This window comes from Triturus cristatus, chromosome 7, assembly GCF_964204655.1.
Source record: "Triturus cristatus chromosome 7, aTriCri1.1, whole genome shotgun sequence".
In the NCBI taxonomy this organism is placed as follows: Eukaryota; Metazoa; Chordata; class Amphibia; order Caudata; family Salamandridae; genus Triturus; species Triturus cristatus.
The window spans coordinates 435,214,965-435,237,949 of NC_140590.1; the positions used below are offsets into that span (position 1 = coordinate 435,214,965).

The window sequence follows — 22,985 nt, forward strand, 5'->3', positions numbered from 1 at the left end:
ATGGTGCCTCACACAACGACCCATAATCCTAGGTCATCTTCGATTGCAGCACTGGATCAGGGCCGACTTTCGGCGAGCTGGGCCAGGCTCAGGGAGCCAACCTTTAGAGAGGACCGTACTGACCATCTGACCTGCTTCCAGTAATGATGCCTAAAAGGCTTTTCATCTTTTTAACATACTGCAGCCCCCATGTTTAATACATAATAATTCTCACAATTCCGTTCCCCTCTCCCTCTCACCCCTGCCATCCCACCTTTTCAGAATCTGGTATCCCAAAAACGTGTCACCAGTGTGAAGGAGGCAACATGGGTATTAGGTGGGCCGGGGAAGGAACAGAAATGTTTGTGTTCAGAGGCAGCCACTGAGGTAAGGTACCAAGTGGCCTGACCGGACTCTCTGTTGCTCCCTGCTTTAGTCTGTAGCAGCACCCTGGTGCCAAATTTGTTTCTGCCCAGGTCGGTATCTCAGCAAAGGCGGCTCTGCTCCTAATGAACTATACACCCAGCTTAGTTCGGCAGGTTATTCTGGGTACACTGAGCCTCCTGAAAGCCACAACTTCCAATAGTCGAAAGTTCCGGCAGGCAAACACAATATTAAATCTGACTTGATTGTAATAGCTCTAGAGATCAGTTCAAAAGATTAGTAAATTCCAGCTCAGAAGCAAAGTGACTTCCACAAAAGAAATAAGGTACAGGGTCTCAATACTCCAAATATGTATTTCCTTTATAGAGAGAGGCAAAGGAATTCCAGTTGTTTTGTGTCAAACATTGAACAGAGAGAAAGTGGCACATGAATCTCTACCCTAACCTGAAATATTTGTCACCGAACACGCACCTACTATTGCAGTAAAATGATTTTGTAGCACTTCACACTAGGTTAATGTTGATGATTCACTCTTCAGAGGGCACATCCAGAATGTCCAGAAGAAACCAATTGACATCTACATCACAGCAGACTCACTGTGAGATATGTTTTTCTTCTTTCAACTGAATTGTACCTATATTTGCTTCTACTGCCTGTTGTTCACTTTTTAGGTCGAAGCCTACCAGACAGCTCTGCGGTCTGATTTGCTAACGGCATCTTGAGGACATTCAGAAACCTTCCCTGGGAGTGCATTCCGCCTGTTGCTTACCATTGGCTTTGTGGTTCGTAACTAACATTTTCTGGCTTTCTGTTTGCTGACTTTATTTGTTTTAGGTTCAGTTCATCCATCCCAAGGAACAAAGCCTTTTCAGACCAACTCCCTGTAAATCGTGTCTTGTCACAATTGCTGTTCAAGGCAGGTCAAATGTCAGGCTTTGTCTTTCAAGGAAGCTTGATGTAACAACAACATTGAAATGAACTGTGAAAGTATTTCAGAATATATTAGAATTAGCAAAGCACAAATGAAGCACACCTTTTGTTAATTCTGAAGTTTGTACGAAACAAATACTTTAATATGATCAGAATCTATACTCTAGGTGATGCCATTTCCACACATTGTTTGTTCCCTGTATAGTTTTATTAGTAAAACTATATGTCTGTGCAAATGTAATGGTAATTTTAATTGAAAATGTGTTGTCTGTAATGGCTGTGTGCTACCACACCATACATACTCCACTCTATGTCACTCCACTCTGCACCACTCCACGCCACTGCATTCTACTCTACATCACTTCACACCACACTACAGCACTTTAATCTACTCCACACCACTCCACTCTATGCCACTGTACTCAACACCACTCTACTCTATGCCAATGCATTCTATGCAACTCTACTCTACACCTCTCCAGTCTAGGCCACTCCACTCTACTCTGCACAGCTCCACTCTCCACCGCTCTGCTACACTGGACTTTACGCCTTTGCACTCTATGCCAATCCACTATACACCAGTCTAATCTACTCTGACCATTGCACTGTATGCCACTGAACTCTACACCACTTTACACCATGAATCTACTCCACTCTTCTCTACGCCAGTGCACTCTACCCTGCACCACTCCACTCTATGCCACTTCACTTTACACCACTTGACTCTACCCTGCACCACTATACTCTAAAACAATCTACTCTACACAACTGCACTGCACTGTACTCCACTCTACTCCTAATCACTACACTCTATGCCAATGCACTCTATGCCACTGCACTCTACTCTGAACCAATGTAGTCTACACCACTGTTCTCTATGCCAATGCACTCTATGCCGCTCTACACCACTGCACTCAACTCTGTAACACTGCTCTCTATGCCTCTGAACTCTACTCCACTCTACTCTGCACTACTGCATTCTATTCCAATAAACTATACTCCACGGCAGTCTACGCCACTCTACTCTGCATCACTCCACTGCGCGCTACAGCATTCCACTCTATGCCACTGCACTCTGTCACTATAGTCTGCACCACTCTACGCCATTTTACTCTGCACTACTCTATGCCACTGCACCCTATGCTACTCTACTCTGCATCACTGCACCACACTGCATTCTACTCTACATCACTCCACTTTATACCACACTACAGCACTCTAATCTACTCCATGCCACTGTACTCTGCACCACTCCACTCTGCGCCACTCCACTCCACCACTCCGCGCTACTGAACTCTATGCAACACCATGATCTATGCCACTGCATTCTATAATGCTATGTGTATGCCTCTAAATTCCATTCTTCTAACTTTATGTTAATGCACTCTACACCAGTCCACTCTACTCTTCCCCACTCCACTGTACGCCACTCTGCACTACTCCACTGTGTGCCACTACAATACACAACACTATGCCACTCCACTCTATGACATCCTACTCCACTCTTCGCCATTGCACTCTACGACACTCCACTCCACTAACGTTTAGCCATGCTGAACAGCAGCAACTCTGGTGTTCAAAATGACTAAAACACATTGGCAAAGCCAATAGCTCTTGCATAGTGGAGGCGTATTGGCTTTGCGATGTTTGTTTCATATACAGCTCTTTGCTTGTATAATAAATTGTGTAGAGCCTACTGTAAGGTTTCACTGCTTACAGCCTAGATACAGTTTTTAATTTCACTTTTTTCAACAATTCATTTGCTTGCGTGCTTCAGGGGCATCTCTATCAATGGTACAGCAGGTGCTGAGGCACCAGGGCCTAGGGTGTGAAGGGCCCACTGCACCCCAAGTAAAGCTTTTTTTTTTTTACTATTCAATCAGGGTCTAATGGGAACAATTTTCTTTCTTGGATTAGTGCCCAAACCTCCTTGGCTACGCCTCTTCTGCACTTATTTTTATGTTGTACTGTTTTTGTATAAAGGGCTGTGGTGTTGGCACATTGCACTTTGAATTTCATGTTAAGAAAAGAATTATTTGGGCATGTTTGTCCGTTTGCTTAAGTTTCTTGTCTCCTGCTGCAGTTGTTTTCCTTTACCTTCTCCTCGAATCTCACTATCTGCCTCTAGTTTATCTTTCTCCTTCTTTCTGTCCCTTTTTTGTTTTCCTATCTCCTCGGTCTCTTTCAGGCTTCACTTTCTCTCTTTGCATCCTGCCTCCTCCAGCTCTCCCTGTATTTTCTTGCTCTTCACCTTCTCTCACTTTCTTTCGCTCTTAAATATATATAGGGAATACCCCATTGCCCCTGCCTTTGGGCCTCATTTATGAGGTTTTGGCGCAGGGCAGTGCCGCAATTAATCTTGCGGCACTGCCCTGCATCAAAAGAAAAGGGCAGGAATGCATCATATCTATGAGATATGGTGTATTCGTGCCCTTTTACCCTGCGCTGGCGCCCAATGGGCTGCCATGCGCCAACGCAGGCACCCTTGCGCCATGGTGCAATGGTGTTTGCGTTGTAGAGGTGATTGTTTTTGTACAGGAAGGGATACCTTCCTGAACAAAAAAAAGTCACAAGGTGTTTTCCTCTGTCAATGTGTTCACACAGAAGAGGAAAAAGCATTTGCAATGCAATAGGTCTTGCATTTACGCGAGTTTGAGCTATTGACATTGCAAATAATAATGCCTTTTATATTTGTTTTTGTTCTAAAAACATAAATAAAAGGCATCGTTATTCAGAATGCCAATGCTCGTAACAGCTGTTGCCTTTCTTCACTCCCAGCAGATGTGTGATTTATGTGAGAACCCGTGGCTGCGCTCTACCTCTCGCACTCTACGCATCCCTCCCTCAGGAGGAAACAGATACACGAATCCCAGAGGCGGCTGGCGGGAAGCAAGCCTTCTCTTCCCAGAAATGTCCCTCGCCCTGATAAATTATAAATAAATTATAATTTCGGGCAAAACCGAAAGGCGCGTGCGAGAGGGAAACAGCACAGGCCCTGAAGAAAAATAGGTAATTATAAAGTGCCATGAATTATTCCAGGGCCATCTCTCTCTTCGGAAGGTATAATGGCAGGAAGCCCCGAGGTTTTAAATCAGTACATTAAAAACAAACAAGGGCACGTTGCTTTAGATTACACATCACTTTCCTACAGTCCACAACAGAAGGAACCGACGAGGGAAGTTAAAGGCGATCATGGACAATAATGGCCTAACGTGGCTTCTGTAAGGCCGCTACCAGCTCCGCACAGCGCTCAGGATACAGAGCTGTCTTCAAAGCCCACCGCGCGCTACTCAGAGGCATTACCGCTTAAGTGCTCGTTTAGGACTTCTGCTGAAAACGCAGCCTGTGCTACTCACTTGAGGCATAATTAGGCGTCCTCTGTGGGCGAGATTCACACAGTGTGCATCATTCTTAAGGGTGAGAAGAAAAACAAGCATTGGCCACAGGCGCGCCTCGCGCTTAAAGTTAAAAAAAAAAAAAAGCCCTGGAGTTGTGTGTGTGCGCGCGCGCGCTAGAAGCAGGGGGGAGGAGGGGGGCCTGCGCGATTTACTTGCGGGAGCGATAATTGCTACCATATGGCGGCGCTCGCGTTGCCATTGAAGGCAATGGAACGCGTGCACGTGTTTGGCTGCAAGCCTGGAGCGATTTCTAAAGGTCTCTTTCCTATGCAGCGTATGCGCGCTGCGTAGGCGAGACCTAAAAACGAGGAGAAATAAAGCTATTGCAAGGCCATGAACAGCCATACAAAGTGGCTTTGTGTGGCCTTGTAAATATGCTGCGGCACAGTGTGCCTCCGGAGCGTCTAAAAAAGTGAAGCGGCGGCGCAACAGTGCTGCTAGTGGCATCATAAACGAGGCCCTTTGTTTGTACAGCAGGCCCTGTGTTCCCTGGGGTAGGGTAGTGCCCCCAGCCAGCGGACAGTTTTTGACATCCTTCCAAGCTCTTCAGCATCCCTTTTGGACGCTATCACATCATTCTCCAAACCCCCAGAGGACAACAGAGCACGGGGTGACCAGTGCCGCAGGCTTTTTGCATTTTGATTGTAGAAAATAAATAACCTGCAGCGCTGCTCATTGTCCAGAGGGTCTTGAAGAATGATGGGATAGTGTAAGAGAGAGTTGCAGGGGACGCCGAAGCTATAGATTCACAGTTCGCTTACATAGCGGAGTAGCTACGGTAGTGCAGCAGTTGCACTGGCACCGGAGCCCACCGGTCGGAGGGGCCCCATTTTACCCTAATCGTTGCTGTTTTTACTACCAAACTAGCAGATAGGTGTATTTCCATGCTCGTATTAGGGCTCGCGCCCCCTTGCTACGCCACTGGCTAGCGAGTCAGAGTTACGCGGCAGAGCCAGTGCCGGCTCGCGCCTATATTGGCTCGCCCACCTGTAAGCACGAGTGAAACTCTACCATCAGTTAAATAGAATAATAAGATAACGTATCCATGAACTAGTCATTTCTGTCTCCCTATTTCTGAGGTTACTGTTTCATTCGGTCTCTATACGATTTTGTCTAGGTGTCCTGGACTGCTGGCAGCGTTATGGACCCCGAACCGAGTGACCGCGCAGGATGCCCCTGGCCAAGCTTCACTTTTGGAATCATAGCAGACGTTCAATATATGGACAAAGATGATGGCAGCAACTTCCAACAGACAAGAACGCGGTACTACAGACACAGCCTGGCTCTGCTCAGAAGTGCGATTGATGAATGGAATAAGCAGCCTGTCCCCCCACGCTTCATCCTGCAGCTCGGTGACGTCATAGACGGCTTTAATGCATGCTACCTAACCTCACACCTGTCGCTTCAGACTGTTTTAGGAGAAATGGATAAAAGCAAAGCCCCCTTCCACCATGTTTGGGGGAACCATGAGTTTTACAACTTTAACCGAGACTATTTGAACACCTCTAAGCTCAGTTCTAAACAACGAGAAGACGAAACAGTTCCCAGTTTGCGCCATGATGGGGAAGATTTTTATGCTTACCACTTCAGTCCTTTCCCCAAGTTTCGTTTCGTTATCATCGACACCTATGACCTCAGCGTGATTGGGCGGGAAAAATCCAAAGAAAAATACCAGTATTCCCTGAAGATTTTGAAAGACAAAAATAAAAACGAAGATCTTCATGACTCCGGTAAGTCTACTTTTGTTTAATAATAGCTTTGTTCGTACACTGGCAGGGGCGATAATTTGATGACCGAATTTTGCTGCACAAGACAAAGAGAAAGATAGTTACTAGGTTGTTACATTGTCACAATTTAGCCAGGTTTTTTCTAAGATTTAATATGATCTCCTGGTGTTGTCTTTACTTTTTAGGTCTCGTCTAAACGAAGCTTTAGCTGTCTGGTGGGAGCTATTGTCATCACACAAAACAACATGCGTAAGCATATAGTATATACAGAAAAGGGCTTTTGGACAGTCCATTTCACTCACCGACCGCTGAGGTCACTTGGCTTTAGGCATCAGATCACAGGGCTGTCCACTGGTGTTCACACCAGCAGACGGTATTCTGAAGATGTGAGCATTTAAAAAGTAGTGCCTGTTTTTATTTTCACACAAACCATATGGCACACCACTCTCTCTCCCCCATGATACTTATAAAGCATTAATGCACACAGCAGGGGAGATGGGAGAAAGAAACCCAACCAGGCATGCACTACTCCATAACTGATAAAGCACATGCAAAGTACATCTGGTACAAAAAGGGAAAGGGGGGGAGTTACAGGTGTCAGATGGAGAATGCTTTATGTAGGATAAGAACCCCCACTCACCCGAGGGTTACATGCTTCATCATTGGGTTCCCTCCTCATGCCTGCACCAAATGGTGCCTGGTGTGGGCTACAACTCTCCAATGGAGGAGAGCTGAGTTTTTGGTTAGATGATCGGTACGTTTGAGTGAGGGGCAAAGTGCTATCATATGTATACAAAAAGTGTGGGGTGAGTAAAAGTATCTCCTTGTGGCTGAATATCAGTTTTATTTTGGTGCCCCCAGAGGATAGGGTTAAAAAAAAGTGAGAAGTGACAGGGAGTTAGGAAAGAACACTACCTATGCGAAGTCAACATGTCTCTGCCGTGGAGTGACCCTACATGGGGTTCAGGGGCATTCGTCAAGACCAAAGTTGTACAGTCACTCTGCAACAACAATTATAAAACCTGATCATGGCCTCAGGGTAGTATACCAGGTGATACAGAAGATAGCCCACAATGCCTTAGTTATGGGGTCCACCATTGTACTGAATATTGGAAACAGAGATTAATTAAAAGCATTCAAGAGCATGACAACAATGTGAAAGTATACTGCTAAAATGAAGTGCATAGAACTGAGTGAAAGAAATGAGACAAGTACACTCCACCAATGTGCACACTAGTGATGGCGGCAGAGTGAGGGGTAATCTTACTCGTAACATAGGGGTTCTGCTCACTCTCAAGCCTCAAGAGGCCACCGAGACCTAGACCACAATAGTGAAAAGCAGAAAATCAGTAGGGATAATGGGGTGCATACAGTGGGCAACTCTGTGGGGTAAGAGAGCCACTAGATATATGCAGTAAAAGAGGTGCAGGTTCATCTGTCAGCCTCTAAGGATCTCGCTGTGTGAAACCCCAGAAGAGGTCTCAGTCGTGGGATGGCAGCATGGATGGTGCCAACCTTTGCTACTTGTACAGAACACTACAGCTTGCTGAAAGGTGGGTTAATGTCTGACCCCTGAAAACATTTCTAATATTGTAAGAGACCAATGAGGGAGTGAGGGGGTGCAAATGAGTCTTTGGAAATGTTAATCAGTCTACGTGAGGTGGGAGTGATGTGAGAGGGAGCAGCAGGGATCCCTTATGTATGATCAGACCGAAATAAGAAGTGAGATACGGTCTCAAGTTGCTGCTCCTAGCTGTGCAACCAACAAATGTATGTAGGAAGATACAGGCCATCCGAGAACTGGGAGACAGTATTTGGGAGGCTGCCTAACTGGTGCGAGCATCCAGCAGTACAGTCCAGTGAGGAGGTAAATCCTATTACACAGTGTTAGAAATGGGGTCTCTCGTTGGCAGAGGTTTGCACCCTGTCCAAGTAGGGACCACCACTCTAGTCAAGGTAAGTCAGACACACACCCTAAATTAACCTGTGCTCACCCTCTGGTAGCTTGGTACAGAGCAGTCAGGCTTAACTTAAAAGGCAATGTGTAAAGTATTTGTGTAACACTTAAATTACAGTAACTCAATGAAAACACCACAAAAAGACTCCACACAGGTTTAGAAAAATAGAGAATATTTCTGATTAAAACAAGATAAAATGACAAAAATCCAATAGGTAGAAGTCGAGATATTAATTTGTAAAGATTAAATGGGAAAGCAGTGCTTAGAAGCCACTAGGGCTCAAAAGGTTACTTGAGATCGTGAGCGAACGGTGCACAGTCAAAGTTTAGGCCGAACACGATGGAGGGCAGGCCGGCTACAGGACCCAGACAGGGGAACTAGGACTTAGGACCCTATGGGTGTTGCATAACCATACAAATTGAAACACCAGTGGGGTTATCTGCCTTATCACTTGTCCCTGTAATCTCCAGTATGTGGGTATGACTACCCGCAAGGTTAAAACCAGGGTAGTTAAACACCACAGCTCTGTGAGATGCAAAAAACTCAAACACAAAACTGACCAGACATTTTTCATCGTACCTACACACCAATGAGGAAGTCAGATGAGTTATTATAGACAAACCCCACTATACCACTCATATGGATAACCTAAAGACTTTGCTGTTGCTGTGGTTGCTGCTCATGGCGATTATGTACCGATGCTTATGTGCGTTGAATTTTGTTTTGTTTTACTTACGAAATGCCAATAAAAAGTTGATTATCAAAAAAAAAGACTTTGCTGTTCCAGAGGGAACAATGTTGGATTTTCAGACTCAAAAGCCACCTATGGAAACTGAATGATGATATCCTGTGGAGTGCCCTAGAATGACCTTGTGTAGTTTCCTCTAATCAGTAGGAACTGCACGTTTATGGACGACATAAACTTTGGATGGTGCCAGACTGATTCCGTGCTCCCCCACAGAGTATGTTGTCCCTTGGACCAGCTAGCTCACAGTGCCCTATACAGGGAGTGAACAGCTCTGGCAACCACTGAACATGACAACCCTTTTCCCTCAGGTACCATGGTGACAGACCTAGAACCCTTTGCTCATACAATCGATCTCTCTTTTACTCAGAGAAATATACAAAGAATACACAAAAGGAAGTTTTCAATGTTTATTGAATCGAAGTGGTTCTTGTATAGAAAATATGTGCTGCAATGATCAATAGACAGAAACAGATGAAAGTTATAAGTGTCAGGACAGTGAACAGAATGAAAAGTTCCACCATTGTGCTGAAACAATGTATATATGCAAGCATGTAAAATAATATACCAATTCTGCGTACTCCTACTATGCAAAACCCTTATCTATATGTCTAGGGTGTGTGTGTATGTTCTGCCAAGAAACCTCCCTGTTGGATGACCACACCCTATTACTTGGTAGGTAAGAATGTAGGACCCTGTCTTGGTCACAAACTGGACACCACTCATGGAAATGTCAGTCAGCTGCTGGGCGAAAGCTTCATTCAGCATGTAGGGACCTCTCAAAGTCAGCAGAAGTACCTCCTCTGACAATGACCGGAAACAGATGTATATATATAGAAAGAGGCATCCTTGCTTTGAGCCGAGATTGTGATCAAGCTGCCATTGTTTGTCTTCTTTAGATAACTGTGTTGCCATATGGACATAAATAACAACAGATTTGCACAACATACATGTAGGCCTTGTAAACAATGCCAAGGCAATATGATAGTGTTCTTGTGAAGTTGATTCATGTAAGTGAGGTCGGTGTTTCCAGGAAACAAACCCAAAGTATTGCAAATGTGTGTCAAAAGTGGAAATTGGCAACGTTTCCTACTAGGCCTAACTGGGACACATGACACTCATTCCTAGGACATAACTCGGCTAAGGAGCTATCTAAAGCTAGAATAAATCCTGTTACTAAAAATGCAACAGCATTTGTAAAGGAAATTGCTACAAGTCAAATGTTAAAATAATTATTAAAATGCTAAAAACAGGTACTCATGCTTTTATTTGGAGACCCAAAGCATAAAGAAAGTCAATGGGACATATGTATCAAGCCCATTTCCCGTTCGCAAATGGACCGATTCTCAGAATCGGCCAGTTTGCGAACGGGTAAAAGCCTTTTGGGATGTATCATCCCAAAAGGCCCTCGCAAATTAGGGAATCGCAAAATGTGTGATTCCCTATTTTGCGAATGCATTTAAGGAATCGCAAATTGCGATTCCTTAAATGCAATACAGGAAGCACCCAAGTTGTGCGATTTTGCCCTAAGATCGCAAATTACCACCAACTTCAAGTTGGTGGTAATTTGCGATTTCTTTGAAAAATGCCCTTTTTTGCATTTTTCAAAGTGCAATGTGGCACACCTACATGCCCTTAGGGCATGTAGGTGCGCCACATGTGCACACATACATATTTCAGAGGTGCAACAGGGTGTCCTTTTTTGCAATTAAGGAATATTAAGGAATCGCAATTAATATTGCGATTCCTACATACATTCCATTTTGCGAGTCCTTAATAGCGATTCGCTAAAAATCGCTATTAAGGACTCGCAAAACCGTTTATACATACATATGCCCCAATATGTCTTAAAAAATATATATATAAAAGTAATAAAATGTAGGGCAATTTAAAAGAAATATGGAAGTTAAAATCAGGCCGAATAGTAAGGTTCCCACCACATGGAAGAGCCAGATGCTTATGCGCTCCGAGTGGTAGATGAAATATTTCTGCTCCCAGTGTCCTGAAAACAATGATCCCAGAGGCACACCTCGGAGTAAGTTGATAGAACAAGTAGGTTCCCATCCAACCCCCACAGCAGCAGCCGCATTCTGCGGGAGCTAGGACAGCCAATTGATGTTATGTCGAGACAGAGCCAAGATCCAAACACCAGGCGTGAAGGCAACCCAGGGATGCTCATACAACACGGCTGGGAACGATGGAATCCACAAGGGACAGCTATACAAATGGACCTTTAGTGGGTCCATCAGTACGTGTACATCCAAAGGTTCAACCAATTGCGACCCCAAGCACAGGTCCAGGGCACACTCGCAAGTGCACATACTCCGTGCAAAGAAACATCTATGCATACTAGGGACCCACTTAAAGTATTCTCGTAGTCAGAACCGCTGAAAAAAACTTCAGTATCCGATTCTGACACCAGAATTTGAAAGGAAGCTCCCAATGTTCATGTATAAACCCTTCACCTAACGCTTCATATCTGCCAACTTGAAGGTGTTGTAGACAGTACTGAAAGTGAAAAGTTAAGATTGGTAGTGTAATGTACACATGGATTATTCAATCCGAGGATGCTACCTCGGCAACTGTAAACGGTAATTTCTCCAGTCTTTCAATCTGTAACATAGTGTATTTTGCACCCTTTTGTGTCATAGCTATCTTTTGTTCTGAAAGGTGGTAAGGTGAAACAGATTTGTGATGTTAATGTGTCACCACTGGACATGGGCAGAACACAGTATCTGTAGTGTCTAGCTCAACAATAGAATTGACCTAAATTGGGACTGTCCATGTTGTAATGCACACATGTCTTGCTGTATGACATTTATTGTGGATGATACAATGTTTCCGAGGAATATATCCTGGAGGACGAGGAATATATCCTAGAGGATAAGTCAGTCATACCATTGTCCACTTCTACAAGAGCCTGTTCTAAGTTAGCCCTATCAGTCTTGCGCAGTCTTTCAGCAGCCTCCTGTTGAGATATTTTCCATATCTCATTATAGAAGGCATAAAGAAAGTGTTTTGGCGCGGTTTTTGAGGACCCATTAAGAAGTCCCTTAGTTCCAGGTCATCAGACATAAGGGACAAGTGCTGTTGTACCTGAGACAGTATCAAGGTCTTAAGCCAATCAAGGCACAACTTCCCAACACTAGTTGTTACCAGCCCGAACGTTCAGTCTGCACGTATCACATGTCGGGCCTATTTGCTGTGAATACCTTACTGTTACCTAAGAATCGAGCCTAACATCTGTTTGTGTCTAATGATCACTCTAACCTTCCCTTCCAGTTGGGGTCTGATGAGTTATGCTTACTGTTACACAGCATGCTGTCTATAGTATCCTCATTGCATGTATGTATTGTGTGTAGGAACCCGTGACGGATTCAAATCTTTTATGTTGGCGAAGCCAAGACACGTCTGTTGCACAGTTTCGTTCAGGAAAATCAATTGTTGTGGTATTAAACAGGCCCTAAATAAAGCCTCAGTTCCCTGAACCTGCCAAAATGTTGTCCCCCCGATAGACTTAACATCTATTGTGAAACCTTGTTCAGAGAGTTGGGAAAGGAAAGAAGTAGAGTAAATCATCTTAGTGTCAGTTAACATATTTCTCTTTGCAGGTGACGGTGGCAAGCCTATAATAAAAAGAGGCCAGGTCAGAGATGTCATACCCAGAAACATAATCAAATTTCTCTGCAAATGCTTATGAAATACTCCTTGGTGGGGTATGTTCCCATTGTGTAATGTTGAAAACGTCACGTGGAATACTGGCTTGATGTAGAAAATGATGTTCGTAATGTTGAAAACAAAACATCTCATCAAAGTTAGCTTACCATCATGTAACTCATCAGAAGAAAACACAGTTGAATGTTCTAGATATTTTAACATTTCATACAATGCATCAATGTCCCAATCAAATGAAAGACTACTAGGGGTGATAATTGAAAGAAATGTTAAACAAATGTGGAATTTGTAAAATTTCAGTGGGACCATACACATCAAATGATACCTTATCCCACACAATTCCATCCAGAACTGGAACAGCTGAAATGTTCATGAGGTGATGATGCATGTGGTTTCAGAATCAAGTTTACCATGTGTACTGCGGAGCGTTCTGGGATACAATGTCCGTTCAGAATTAGAAAGGACACTGTCACAAACCAATCCAAAGGACCAGGAAAAGTAATGCAATTGTAACCCAAAAGTGTAACCATGGAGAAACAAAGTATGTTCTTTTCAGCCAAAGTTTGAAAACTTGCACCTTCAGTTCATAAGGTAGGGGCGGTGGGGCTGAGGTTGCTCCAAAGTGTCGGAGGAGAAGTCATTATTTATTTATTTTTATTTATTAATTTGCAGAGTTTTATATAGCGCTGGCTAGACCCGGAGGAATCAGAGCGCTTTACATGAGGATCAGCGAGTTACATGTTACAAAATTATATCAGTTACAGGTGCCAAGAATAAACATAGGAGAAAACCAGTGATTACATAATAACAAGAGATATTAACGCATAAGCTGGAAAGGGGAGGTACCCACAGGATCAAGGAGGGAGGAGGCGGTAAAGGGAAGGAAACATAATGGGGAGACGAGGAAAAACTATGTCCAATGTCCGTCTGGGTAGGTGATGGCCAAGGAGGTGAACCAGAGCCAAACTCCTCTATAGCTGCCTAAACAGCTCCACCGGGCATCAGCCATGTTGTTCGGTCTCCGCGGTGAGTACAACATTCATGGTACCGCCCAGGGGTGCATAGTCATAGTTCCATCTGCAGCACCGGTCCCGGTGTTACTGGGAAACCCTGAGCGTGGTTCAGACATCAAGGCAGTGCATGCTCTGTGGTGCTTGTCCAGCTGGTTCCTCAGACCGTGCTGCAGCGCGTTCCGTGCCTCCCTCAGTAGTTCCTGTACTCCAGTGCGGACCATCAGTGAGGTGGGGAGATGTTTGGCAGGCATCTGCACTGTCAGGTCTGAAGTGCGTAGCTGTGGAGTGTTCCCCAACATGGCCGCTTCATTGGCTGGTGACCCCCAGGCTAATTCAGGCATTCCCTTGTGCAACGGGGTAGCCGACCTCTGGGAAGCTCATCTGCTGTCCGTCCGGGTGCCCCTGCCTGTTCCCTTCTCGCCACAAGACATTGCAGGGTGGGGGGGAGGGGCGGCTCACCTCTTTGTAGTTTGTCTCCCCCGCTTGGGATAGTGCGTGTGCTTTAACAGGGAGGTCACGGCCCCGGTCAGATCAGCTGTTGCAATGTCACCTTAACGGTTCCCCGGGGCCGTTGAATCCTCCGATCTGTGGTTGCACATGAGGGGGGAGCCAGAGTGGTTGCGTTGTCCCGAAATTAAAATTGATGAAGAAACCAGAGTTCTTCTCAGGATTTCGAATTGAAATTTGTGTTTCTGTACTTGTTGACTGTACAGTGTTTTTTGTTTTGGCAACAGGCAGAAGACATACTTCGTTGTTGTTCGCTATTAAAGCTTCCATCTGAAACTCCTGTATGGTAGCAAGAGGAGACTGGTAGCTACTCAGGAGCCCACGCGGCTTACTGCTTAGAATCGGTCGCATAGTATGGTTTGATCAGATCAATGGAGACAAACCGTTTGTCTCAACGCCTAGCAAAGGGTGGAAGAAGTACAGTTTGTGCACCTTCAACAACCTGGACAGGCACAGGTGCTCTGACTTTAGGGATGCGGCCAGAGCTTGCCGGAACCACCTTCACTTCTCCAGTGCGTTTTACTTGAACGTTGTTTTGTTCGTCCCAGAAATCATTCAGTTCCTGTAAAACAGCCAAAGGTTCATTGATCTCAAATGGTGTTTCCGCCACAACTGTGCTGGCATTGTTGAGGTCTGGGACCCACATCCTAACCCCAAACAGAATCTCATAGGGACTTTAACCATTCAGGTTCGTTCGTGGCATATTGTTCAAAGCCCTCTGGACCCATATAGGTGATGGACCCAACTGTGACCAAAGCTTAGGACCCTCGCTGTTAAAGACTAATTTAAGTCACAGTTTTTCCTCTGCACTACTGCGTTTCCCTTGGGATGATAGGGAGACATCGAACAGAGGGTCACACCCAAACTTTCCATAGCCTCTTTGTAAGCTAGAGAGCTAAATGCTAGATCCTGGTCAGAATGAATGTAGTGTGCCAACTGCGTATGTCCCGATGAAGACCCGCAAATCCTTTATAACAGTTCAGGCATCAGGCGATCGCTGTGGCCAGACCCAAAGGAATCAAGAGCAGGAAGTCACGACCACCAAGATATAATTGCAAGCCCCGTTTGATGATAGGTGGCCGAAATGGTCCAAGTAAACACAAGACAATGGCTTGTTTGAAATCAACAGAGGCATCTGAGGTGGATGCCCCACAGTGGAACCCTTCATCTTTACAGATGTTGCACCTGAGGTTAAAGTCCTTGGTCTGCTTTTAAAGACCTAGCCACCAATAGCGTTGTTGCAATTATGAAATTGTAGCATCCAACCCTGCGTGTGCAGAAGCCAGACCCTTATGTGCAGCTAGAATTAATCCCAGTCTGTGATCACTGTTTGGTATAACTCTGTCCCCCACTCCTGGAATCTGAACATAAGATGTATTTTGTGCTTCTAACTTGTAGGAGTACTTGAGTCAAAAGCCTTTCAGCACGTGTGTGTCATTGCAAGCAGTATTGACGCCACTATGATGTCTCTATCTATCCTGGTTCTAGAACGAGTGATTGCCACAACCGTGGCAGTGCAAACTGCTGCTTCTGCAGCTTAATCAGCCATTGAATTCCCTGCAACGTAGACACCAACACGTTGATGACTCAGTGTGTGAATTATATGAGCTTGTGGCAAACATTCTTTCAGCTTCGCCACCTGTTTCCAAAGCAGCTTTTGCTTTACTGTGCAGCCTTTTAAATCTCTGAATTCATTATGGAACCCATAATGTAGGTACTCATTATATGACTGCACACAGTAATACGAATCACACACTATAAGTGTGGGGAATCCAGCATCCATATTCTGTAGTGTTAGTACTAGAGCTTTTAGTTCTGCCAGTTGTGCTGTGCTATCACCTAGTGACTACGTATAGGTTTTTTCAGCATGGAAAGCTCCATCATGCATACGCTCTTTTACAGCTGCGCATGCAGCTGAGCATTGGTGCTTTGTACCTACGGCAGGCTGAGTAGAACCATCAGTATAAATGATGTGGTTCTAGTGACCTAGAGACATTATTTCATTAGGCAGAGGATATTCTTGTTCGTACTGCAGAAATGCTTGTGTTTGTAGTGGAGTCAAATCTGTAATCTACATCTGTTGCAGTGAGTGAGTTTGCCCATTGTATCCATCTTGGATGCAGAGCTTTAGCGTTCGGAACGCTTGCTCTGGTAACTGCCTCTAAAGTCGGTTCTGGGGTCACAACAATATGCATTTTCCTGGAGCCATGGCTTGCTCTCTCACTACAGCAGTTTGTACTGCTGTCAGTATTTTTTCAGTAGGTGCAACATGCATTTTAGCATTAGTATACAAATGTGATTTATATGCTAATGATAATGTGTCACCTTCATTGAACTTTACATATGTATACACTGATGTACCTGCTGTAACATGGATCACGAAGTTTGTACTGTTTACAAGTGTGTGTAGGTGTTTGGAAGCTATCATGTCATCTTGAATGGACGATACATTTTCCGTATGTTCCTGCGTCTAGTGTGTACTTGGGAAGTCTGGACATATTAAGTCGTAGAATGGTTTGACACGTTCTGCATAATCTGGAATGTATGTTCTGCCAAAATTTAGGAATCCTTATATGGATTGCAATATTTTTAGAGTCGTAGGGGGTTGGAGCAACACATATTTTTCTAAAAAATGGATCACCAAACTTTTTCTCTCACTTGACAACTCTTTACCTCAAAAATAGGGCTCTGAGGTGGGTGATCTTTGATTTTATAAATTAAATCTATGGTCCGTGTGAGCAAACACCAGGATTATGCGGTCCACTCTGGTCAAGTGTTTCATAAGGTCTTTGTCCATCAAATATATGTCATTGCCTGATGGTCAAAAGTTTCAAGCAGGTCTGTGACTCTGGCTGAAAACAGCCCAGGGCTATTCTTATACCCTTGTGGTAAACAGCAGAACTGTTTCTGAGAATCTAGCGCAGTAAAGGCTGTCAAATATCTGCTTACAGGCGCTAAATTTTGGAAGAAAAATCCATTAGAGATATCTAGTGTTGTTTTGTTTTTCTTCTGCACAATATTTTTCATTGGTGTGCCACTGTGTGTGCTTTGTAATGCAAATGTGCATTTTGTTTAAATGTCTGTCATCTAATACTAGCCGATATGAATCATCTGGCTTCACTACTGGAAACAGGTTTATTCATTGAAGAGGTGCAACTTTCTATTACATCTTGATGTTCATGTTGTTCTAGGATTTTCCTAACTTCTTGTTATTGGATATTATCTTTGAGGTTGTGGGGTTGTCCTCGATGGAATGTCATGATAAGATGAACCGTCATCCCACCCCACATGGTTGGCGTATAACGCAGCAGCTAGCGCCAGAGCCTGCTCCTTGGTGTATGAATGTGTAACTGATTCTGGACCGAGGTGGAAAAAGGCTGGTAAAATCCCCATTTCCCTTTTTGGGCAATTTATTACGAAGTCAGGTGGCCAATCTCTTTCGGCCAGGAGAATATTGTATCCATGAGTGATCTCCTCCCAAAAGAAGACGTTAGTGGGCGTGGCCAAGATGGTGTGTTGGTAGGACGTAACTGCGGAGCTCTCCGCTCCCACCGGGCCCTACGCGGCAATATCGGCGGCAAGTTGGTGCCGGCACTTTCAGAAATCCTCCTGCGAGTAGCGCTGCACTACTGGGAAGCTGAGGCGACAACATCGAGGTAGCGGTGCTAGTTTTGACGCTGCAGCGGGGCGACTCTTGCGGAGCTGCTGGGCGCCCGGAGAGGGATCAAGAAGATCCCAGCATAGAGGGCAAAAATCGGCGACCCACGGCGGTCCCTGCATGGTCTGTGGGGCAGCCGCAACGTGAAGACTGTAGAGAGTCCTCTCAGCGAGACAGAGGGTGAGCCCACATAGCGCCGAGTGAAGGGGGACCCGGGCCACAAACATCACGCGAGGCCCCGGCTTCGCAGGCGAAAGAAGGCCTCAACTCCGGAAGCTTGGTGGGGGAGAAGCCATTGTGCCTACGGCCCGCGAGGCACCCTGTTAACACTGCTCCCTGTTACACCCCCCCACACTTGGAGAGCCCGACGGTTAGCCCATCGATGAAGGCCTGATGGCCCTTCTGAGCCCAGGTCTGGAGCTGATCTCGGGGAAAGGCCTGTGAAGGGGCATGTGCGGACGGAGGAGCTTGGAGACCCAGGTTGGGCGCGAATGCACCCACAGACGCGAGCAATCCCAGTAGGGGTTCCTGGCTTAGCCTTTTCACTCTGGCCTGGCTTGGGAGGCCCCCCAGGGTCACTGATTACTGACGGGAGCATTCATCATCCAGGCGGAGGGCCCAAGATGGAACAGTGCATTGCCAGGAGGCCTGTTTAGACGGACAGCGTTGTCACATATCCAGAGGTTGGTAGAGGGACTCGAGCGGGTGAAGCAATTTTGAGGCCTGGCCCGGGCATAGAATCATCTGCAGACGCGACCGCTCCCAGCAGGGGGTCTTGGCGGTGCCTCTCCACCCACCGGCCTTGTTCCAGAGGCCCCCAGGGTCACTGCTATTTACACCAGCTCCCTTACATGCAGTGGGGCCCCCGGATCAGTCCAGCACATCGCATGGTGGCCTAGCCAGGAAGAAAGCACTATCGCAATGGCACTGAGACAGTAGGGCCCTGGCGGCAGGCCTCTGGTATCCACCGCACTCCCGTCCGACGGTGCTGGGTCCGAGGCGAGAGCAGGGGGGCCCATGTGAGGGAGCACGTGGCCGACTGCCTCCAGTTGTGACACCGCCCTTCAGTTCTTCCTCACAGCTTCCCCCACCTGCTGAACCCTGTACTCCCAGCCCTCACCCCAGTGGCGAGCCCTGCACGTGCAGGAGTCATGGCTGCCCCGAAGGGCAGGAAGGACAGGTCAGTGAAAGACCTCTTATTCAAATCAGCACAGCAGTCAGAGAGCCAGCCGGGAGCAGGGCGCACGGACGAGACGGAGGGGAGTGAAAGCTTGGAGGCTCTGGTCAGCTGATTCTTCCCAGTGTCTCTTTTTTCCTCTCTCCGAGACGATCTGTCCACAATGAAACGCGAACTGCTGTCTGACCTACGAGACGTACGCCACGATGTGGATTCCCTGGGAGAGCGAGTTCATATACTGGAGGAGTGTGAAACCCGCCGTGACGAGGAAATTGAGAACCTCCAACAAGAAGTCCTAAGGCTGCAAGAACAGAATCTGGACTTACAGGCCCACACCGATGATCTAGAAAATAGGTCCCGGTGGAACAACATCTGCATCCGAGGCATGGCGCATGATGAGGGTGACGGCGACATCGAGGTGCTGGTGGGGGGCCTCTTCCGCTATATCCACGGAGAACCCGCAGAATTCCTGGTCAAGCTGGATCGCACTCACAAGGTAGGCCCACGGAGAGCAGCATCTGCGCCCCCGGCAGACATACTGACCTGTGTTCATGACTATCAGCTGAAAGAGAGGATCCTCCACGAGTATCGGCGACACCCAGACTTTACATACCAGGGGCAGAAACTCAACACTATACCAGGACCTGGCTGCATCCACTCTGCTTAAACGCAAGTCCTTTCGGCCGATCAAACTCCATTTCCGGGAAGCTGGCCGTTCAGGTTGATCTTTCCCTACAAGGGGGAATTGAGGCAACTCCGCTCACTCCCAGCGGCCTACAAACTCTTGGGCATTGCAGAACCCGCAACACACCAGATTTGCAATGACTCCCGCCCCCGCAGACACCGGATCGGCCATGGATGGACTACCATTAAGCCCCCGAGTCCGGCGACACGCCCTGACCCAGACACTATGGCCAAGGAGCGGCAAGCAGTTCTATCATCCCTCACAGGGACATCTTCGGAATGAAGCAGAACTCACACCAACTGCATTCTGATACTTTGAACTTGCCCTATGCCGATGGTATTGACAATATATTCATAGGCCCTACCTGGTGGGAGCGGGCAGCCACGGGCCACAGGTACCCTTCTCTCTTTTTCCTAAGAGCAGGACGCTTTGGACATTGACTCTAGTTCTTTAGTATTATGTTCATGTTTTCGTTTAAATGGGGGTTTTGTTATTTTCATCATTGGGATCTCCTCCCCCCTGCTGCGTCTCCCCCAACCTGTGCACAGATGCGCGACCCTTGTACATTACGGGTACTCTATCTAGGATATTGCGGGGCACGGCTATTAGTGGTTAGACTGGCCCTATTGTACCTGCAGCGCGTAGCACCCACCCCACCTACGTAGATGAGTAACATAATCCCGACGTTGAACGTGAAAGGGCTTAACAACCCCATTAAACGCAGAGCTATCCTGTCTTATTTGGAAAATTCCAGAGCCCATATATGTTTGCTACAAGAGATTCATTTGCTGTCCAGCGACACACATAGAATGCGCCCTAACGCCTTCCCATAGAAATACTTCTCTTCCCTTCCCACTAAGAAGGCTGGGGTCGCCATTTTTGTCACACGTACATTCCCTGGGAAGGTGGGTGTCAAGGTGTCAGAGATTAGAGGGAGGCTCCTGGCGCTCTCTGTGACCGTGGGGGAGCACACACTAACACTAGCCACCATTTATGCTCCGAACGAAGGCCAGGAGACATTCTTACGTAAGGCGATAGGGGACTTGTCATCTACACCTGACTGGCAAATTCTTATAGGGGGCGACCTGAACATCGTGTTCGACAGCCAGCTTGACCGCTCAGCACAAAGGCAGGAACAAACAGGGGCTCTCTCTGACACTAACCGCCAGTGGTTACATGACTTGGGGTTGGTGGACCTGTGACGGCATTTTCATCCCCATACACTCGACTACAGTTTCTTTTCTCACGCCCAGGGGACATATGTAAGGCTAGATTACTTCTTAGCGACTCGGTCTCTCCTCCTGATTCCACAGAGCTCAGTAATCGAACCCCAGGCACTTTCAGACCATGCAGCCTTGACTGCAAAATTGCTGTTTCCCCCACCTCTCAATCATCATACTCCTGGAGGCTTAGGGACACGCTCCTCCACCATCCTGAAGTCCAAGCATGCCATACCAAAACACAAGAAGACTTCTTAGCTACCAATGATACTCAAGACACCTCAATCTTCTCCTTTTGGGAAACTCTCAAATTAGTAGCCCGGAGGGACTTCATAGCTGCCGCAGACAACAGGGTACGCAGGGAGAAGAGGGATGAACTCTCTAAGCAAGTACTGGAGTTAGAAGGGATTCACAAGAGGACAAGGGCCCCTTGAATTTAGAGGAAACTAAAAGCAGCGTGGACTCAACTGGCCAGCTTGGACCTCGATAGAGCGCAATACACTGCCCTTCGCTTGAAGCACACATTCTATACCAGGGGAGACAAATGCGGCCGCTTGTTGGCTCATAAATTGCGTGCACAGTGACAGGCGGCAACAGTACCCCTCCTCCTGACTGAAGGGGGTGTGGAGCTTACACGGGAGGAGGATATAGCTAATGCATTCCGGGATTTCTACGCAAATCTATATACTGCTCAGCCCTTGCCTGATCAGAACCCCTCCAGGTACTGTCAGGGCATAACACACTCCAGGTTGACATCTGACCAGGCGGCTGCTCTAGATAGCCCCATTAGGATCGGAGAGGTCATCTCGGCCATAGCTTGACTTAAACTTCTTAAATCCCCTGGCCCAGATGGATTCACCGCCAGTTTGATAAAACCTTTTGTTCAATCACAGCCCCAATACTGACTCAGCTTTTTAATACTATTGACGGCACCGTGGAGCTGCCGTCCACGATGCTCCTAGCGTCGGTAGCAGTATTGCCCAAACCTTGGAAGGACAACAGATACTGTGCCTCCTACAGGCCGATATCCCTGTTGAACATAGATTTTAAGATCTTCACGGGGATCCTAGTGTCTAGGTTGGGACCTATGGTGCCGGGATTGATAGAACCAGACCAGGCCGGATTTGTAGCGACTGGGCAGTGTAGCGACAATACCAGAAGGCTACTACATCTTTTGGATAAGTCACACTGTCAGTTAGAAGAGCGCGTCTTCCTATCGATAGACGCTGAAAAGGTGTTCAATAGGGTCCATTGGCCCTTTCCCGGAGACTGTCTTGGAGGAGTTTGGAACTGGGCGCCGATTCTGCCAATGGGTGTTCAGTGGCTATAGCCACCCCTCAGCCACTGTTCGGGTGAATGGCTTCACTTCTGAAGTTTGGGAGAACCAGCAGATCAAAGGGATCCTCTTTGGGGGAGAGCGACATACTATCATCCTCTATGCGGACAATGTCATCACCACGCTGGAGTCCCCCAGACCTCAGTTCCGGCTTCTTTGGCCAAGTTAGAGGAATTCTCGTCCGCTTCCGGATTTAAGGTCAATGTGGCCAAGTCCCAAGCGTTGGCCTTGAAGCAGATAACTGCAGCTGCTTTGGCTCTGGCGTGCCCCATTCGCTGCGATCAGAAGGCCATTCCGTACCTGGGCAACAAGATACTGCAACAGACAAGGCAAGAGCTAAAAAGATGGCAGCAATTTAATCTCTCGTGGCTGGGACGGGTGGCAGCTCTCAAGATGAGCATACTCCCCAAAGTCTTATACCTTTTTCAAACCCTTCCGGTAGAACCACCGGGTGTTTTGAAACCGCTTCAGTCCGAATGTATCACTTTCGTTTGGGCAGATAAGAGACCCCGAATAAATAGGGACCTGAGTTTCAGATCCCATGAATAGGCGGGTCTGGGGATCCCCGACCTTGACCGCTATTACAAAGCAAC

General features: G+C 46.7%; 1 protein-coding gene across 2 annotated transcripts in view; it reads left to right on the forward strand.

The window, feature by feature from the left end:
• LOC146809889 (manganese-dependent ADP-ribose/CDP-alcohol diphosphatase-like) overlaps positions 1 to 22,985 on the forward strand; it is a 192,798-nt gene that overhangs the window by 95,110 nt on the left and 74,703 nt on the right. The window contains exons 2-3 of one of the 2 annotated variants that reach the window (XM_085616750.1): positions 1,035 to 1,145; positions 5,809 to 6,421. In XM_085616750.1, coding sequence (XP_085472876.1) covers positions 5,833 to 6,421 — 589 coding nt within the window. In that variant the 5' untranslated portion in view covers positions 1,035 to 1,145; positions 5,809 to 5,832. The remainder of the gene's footprint in view (positions 1 to 1,034; positions 1,146 to 5,808; positions 6,422 to 22,985) is intronic. The other variant, XM_085616749.1, reaches the window with a different exon arrangement.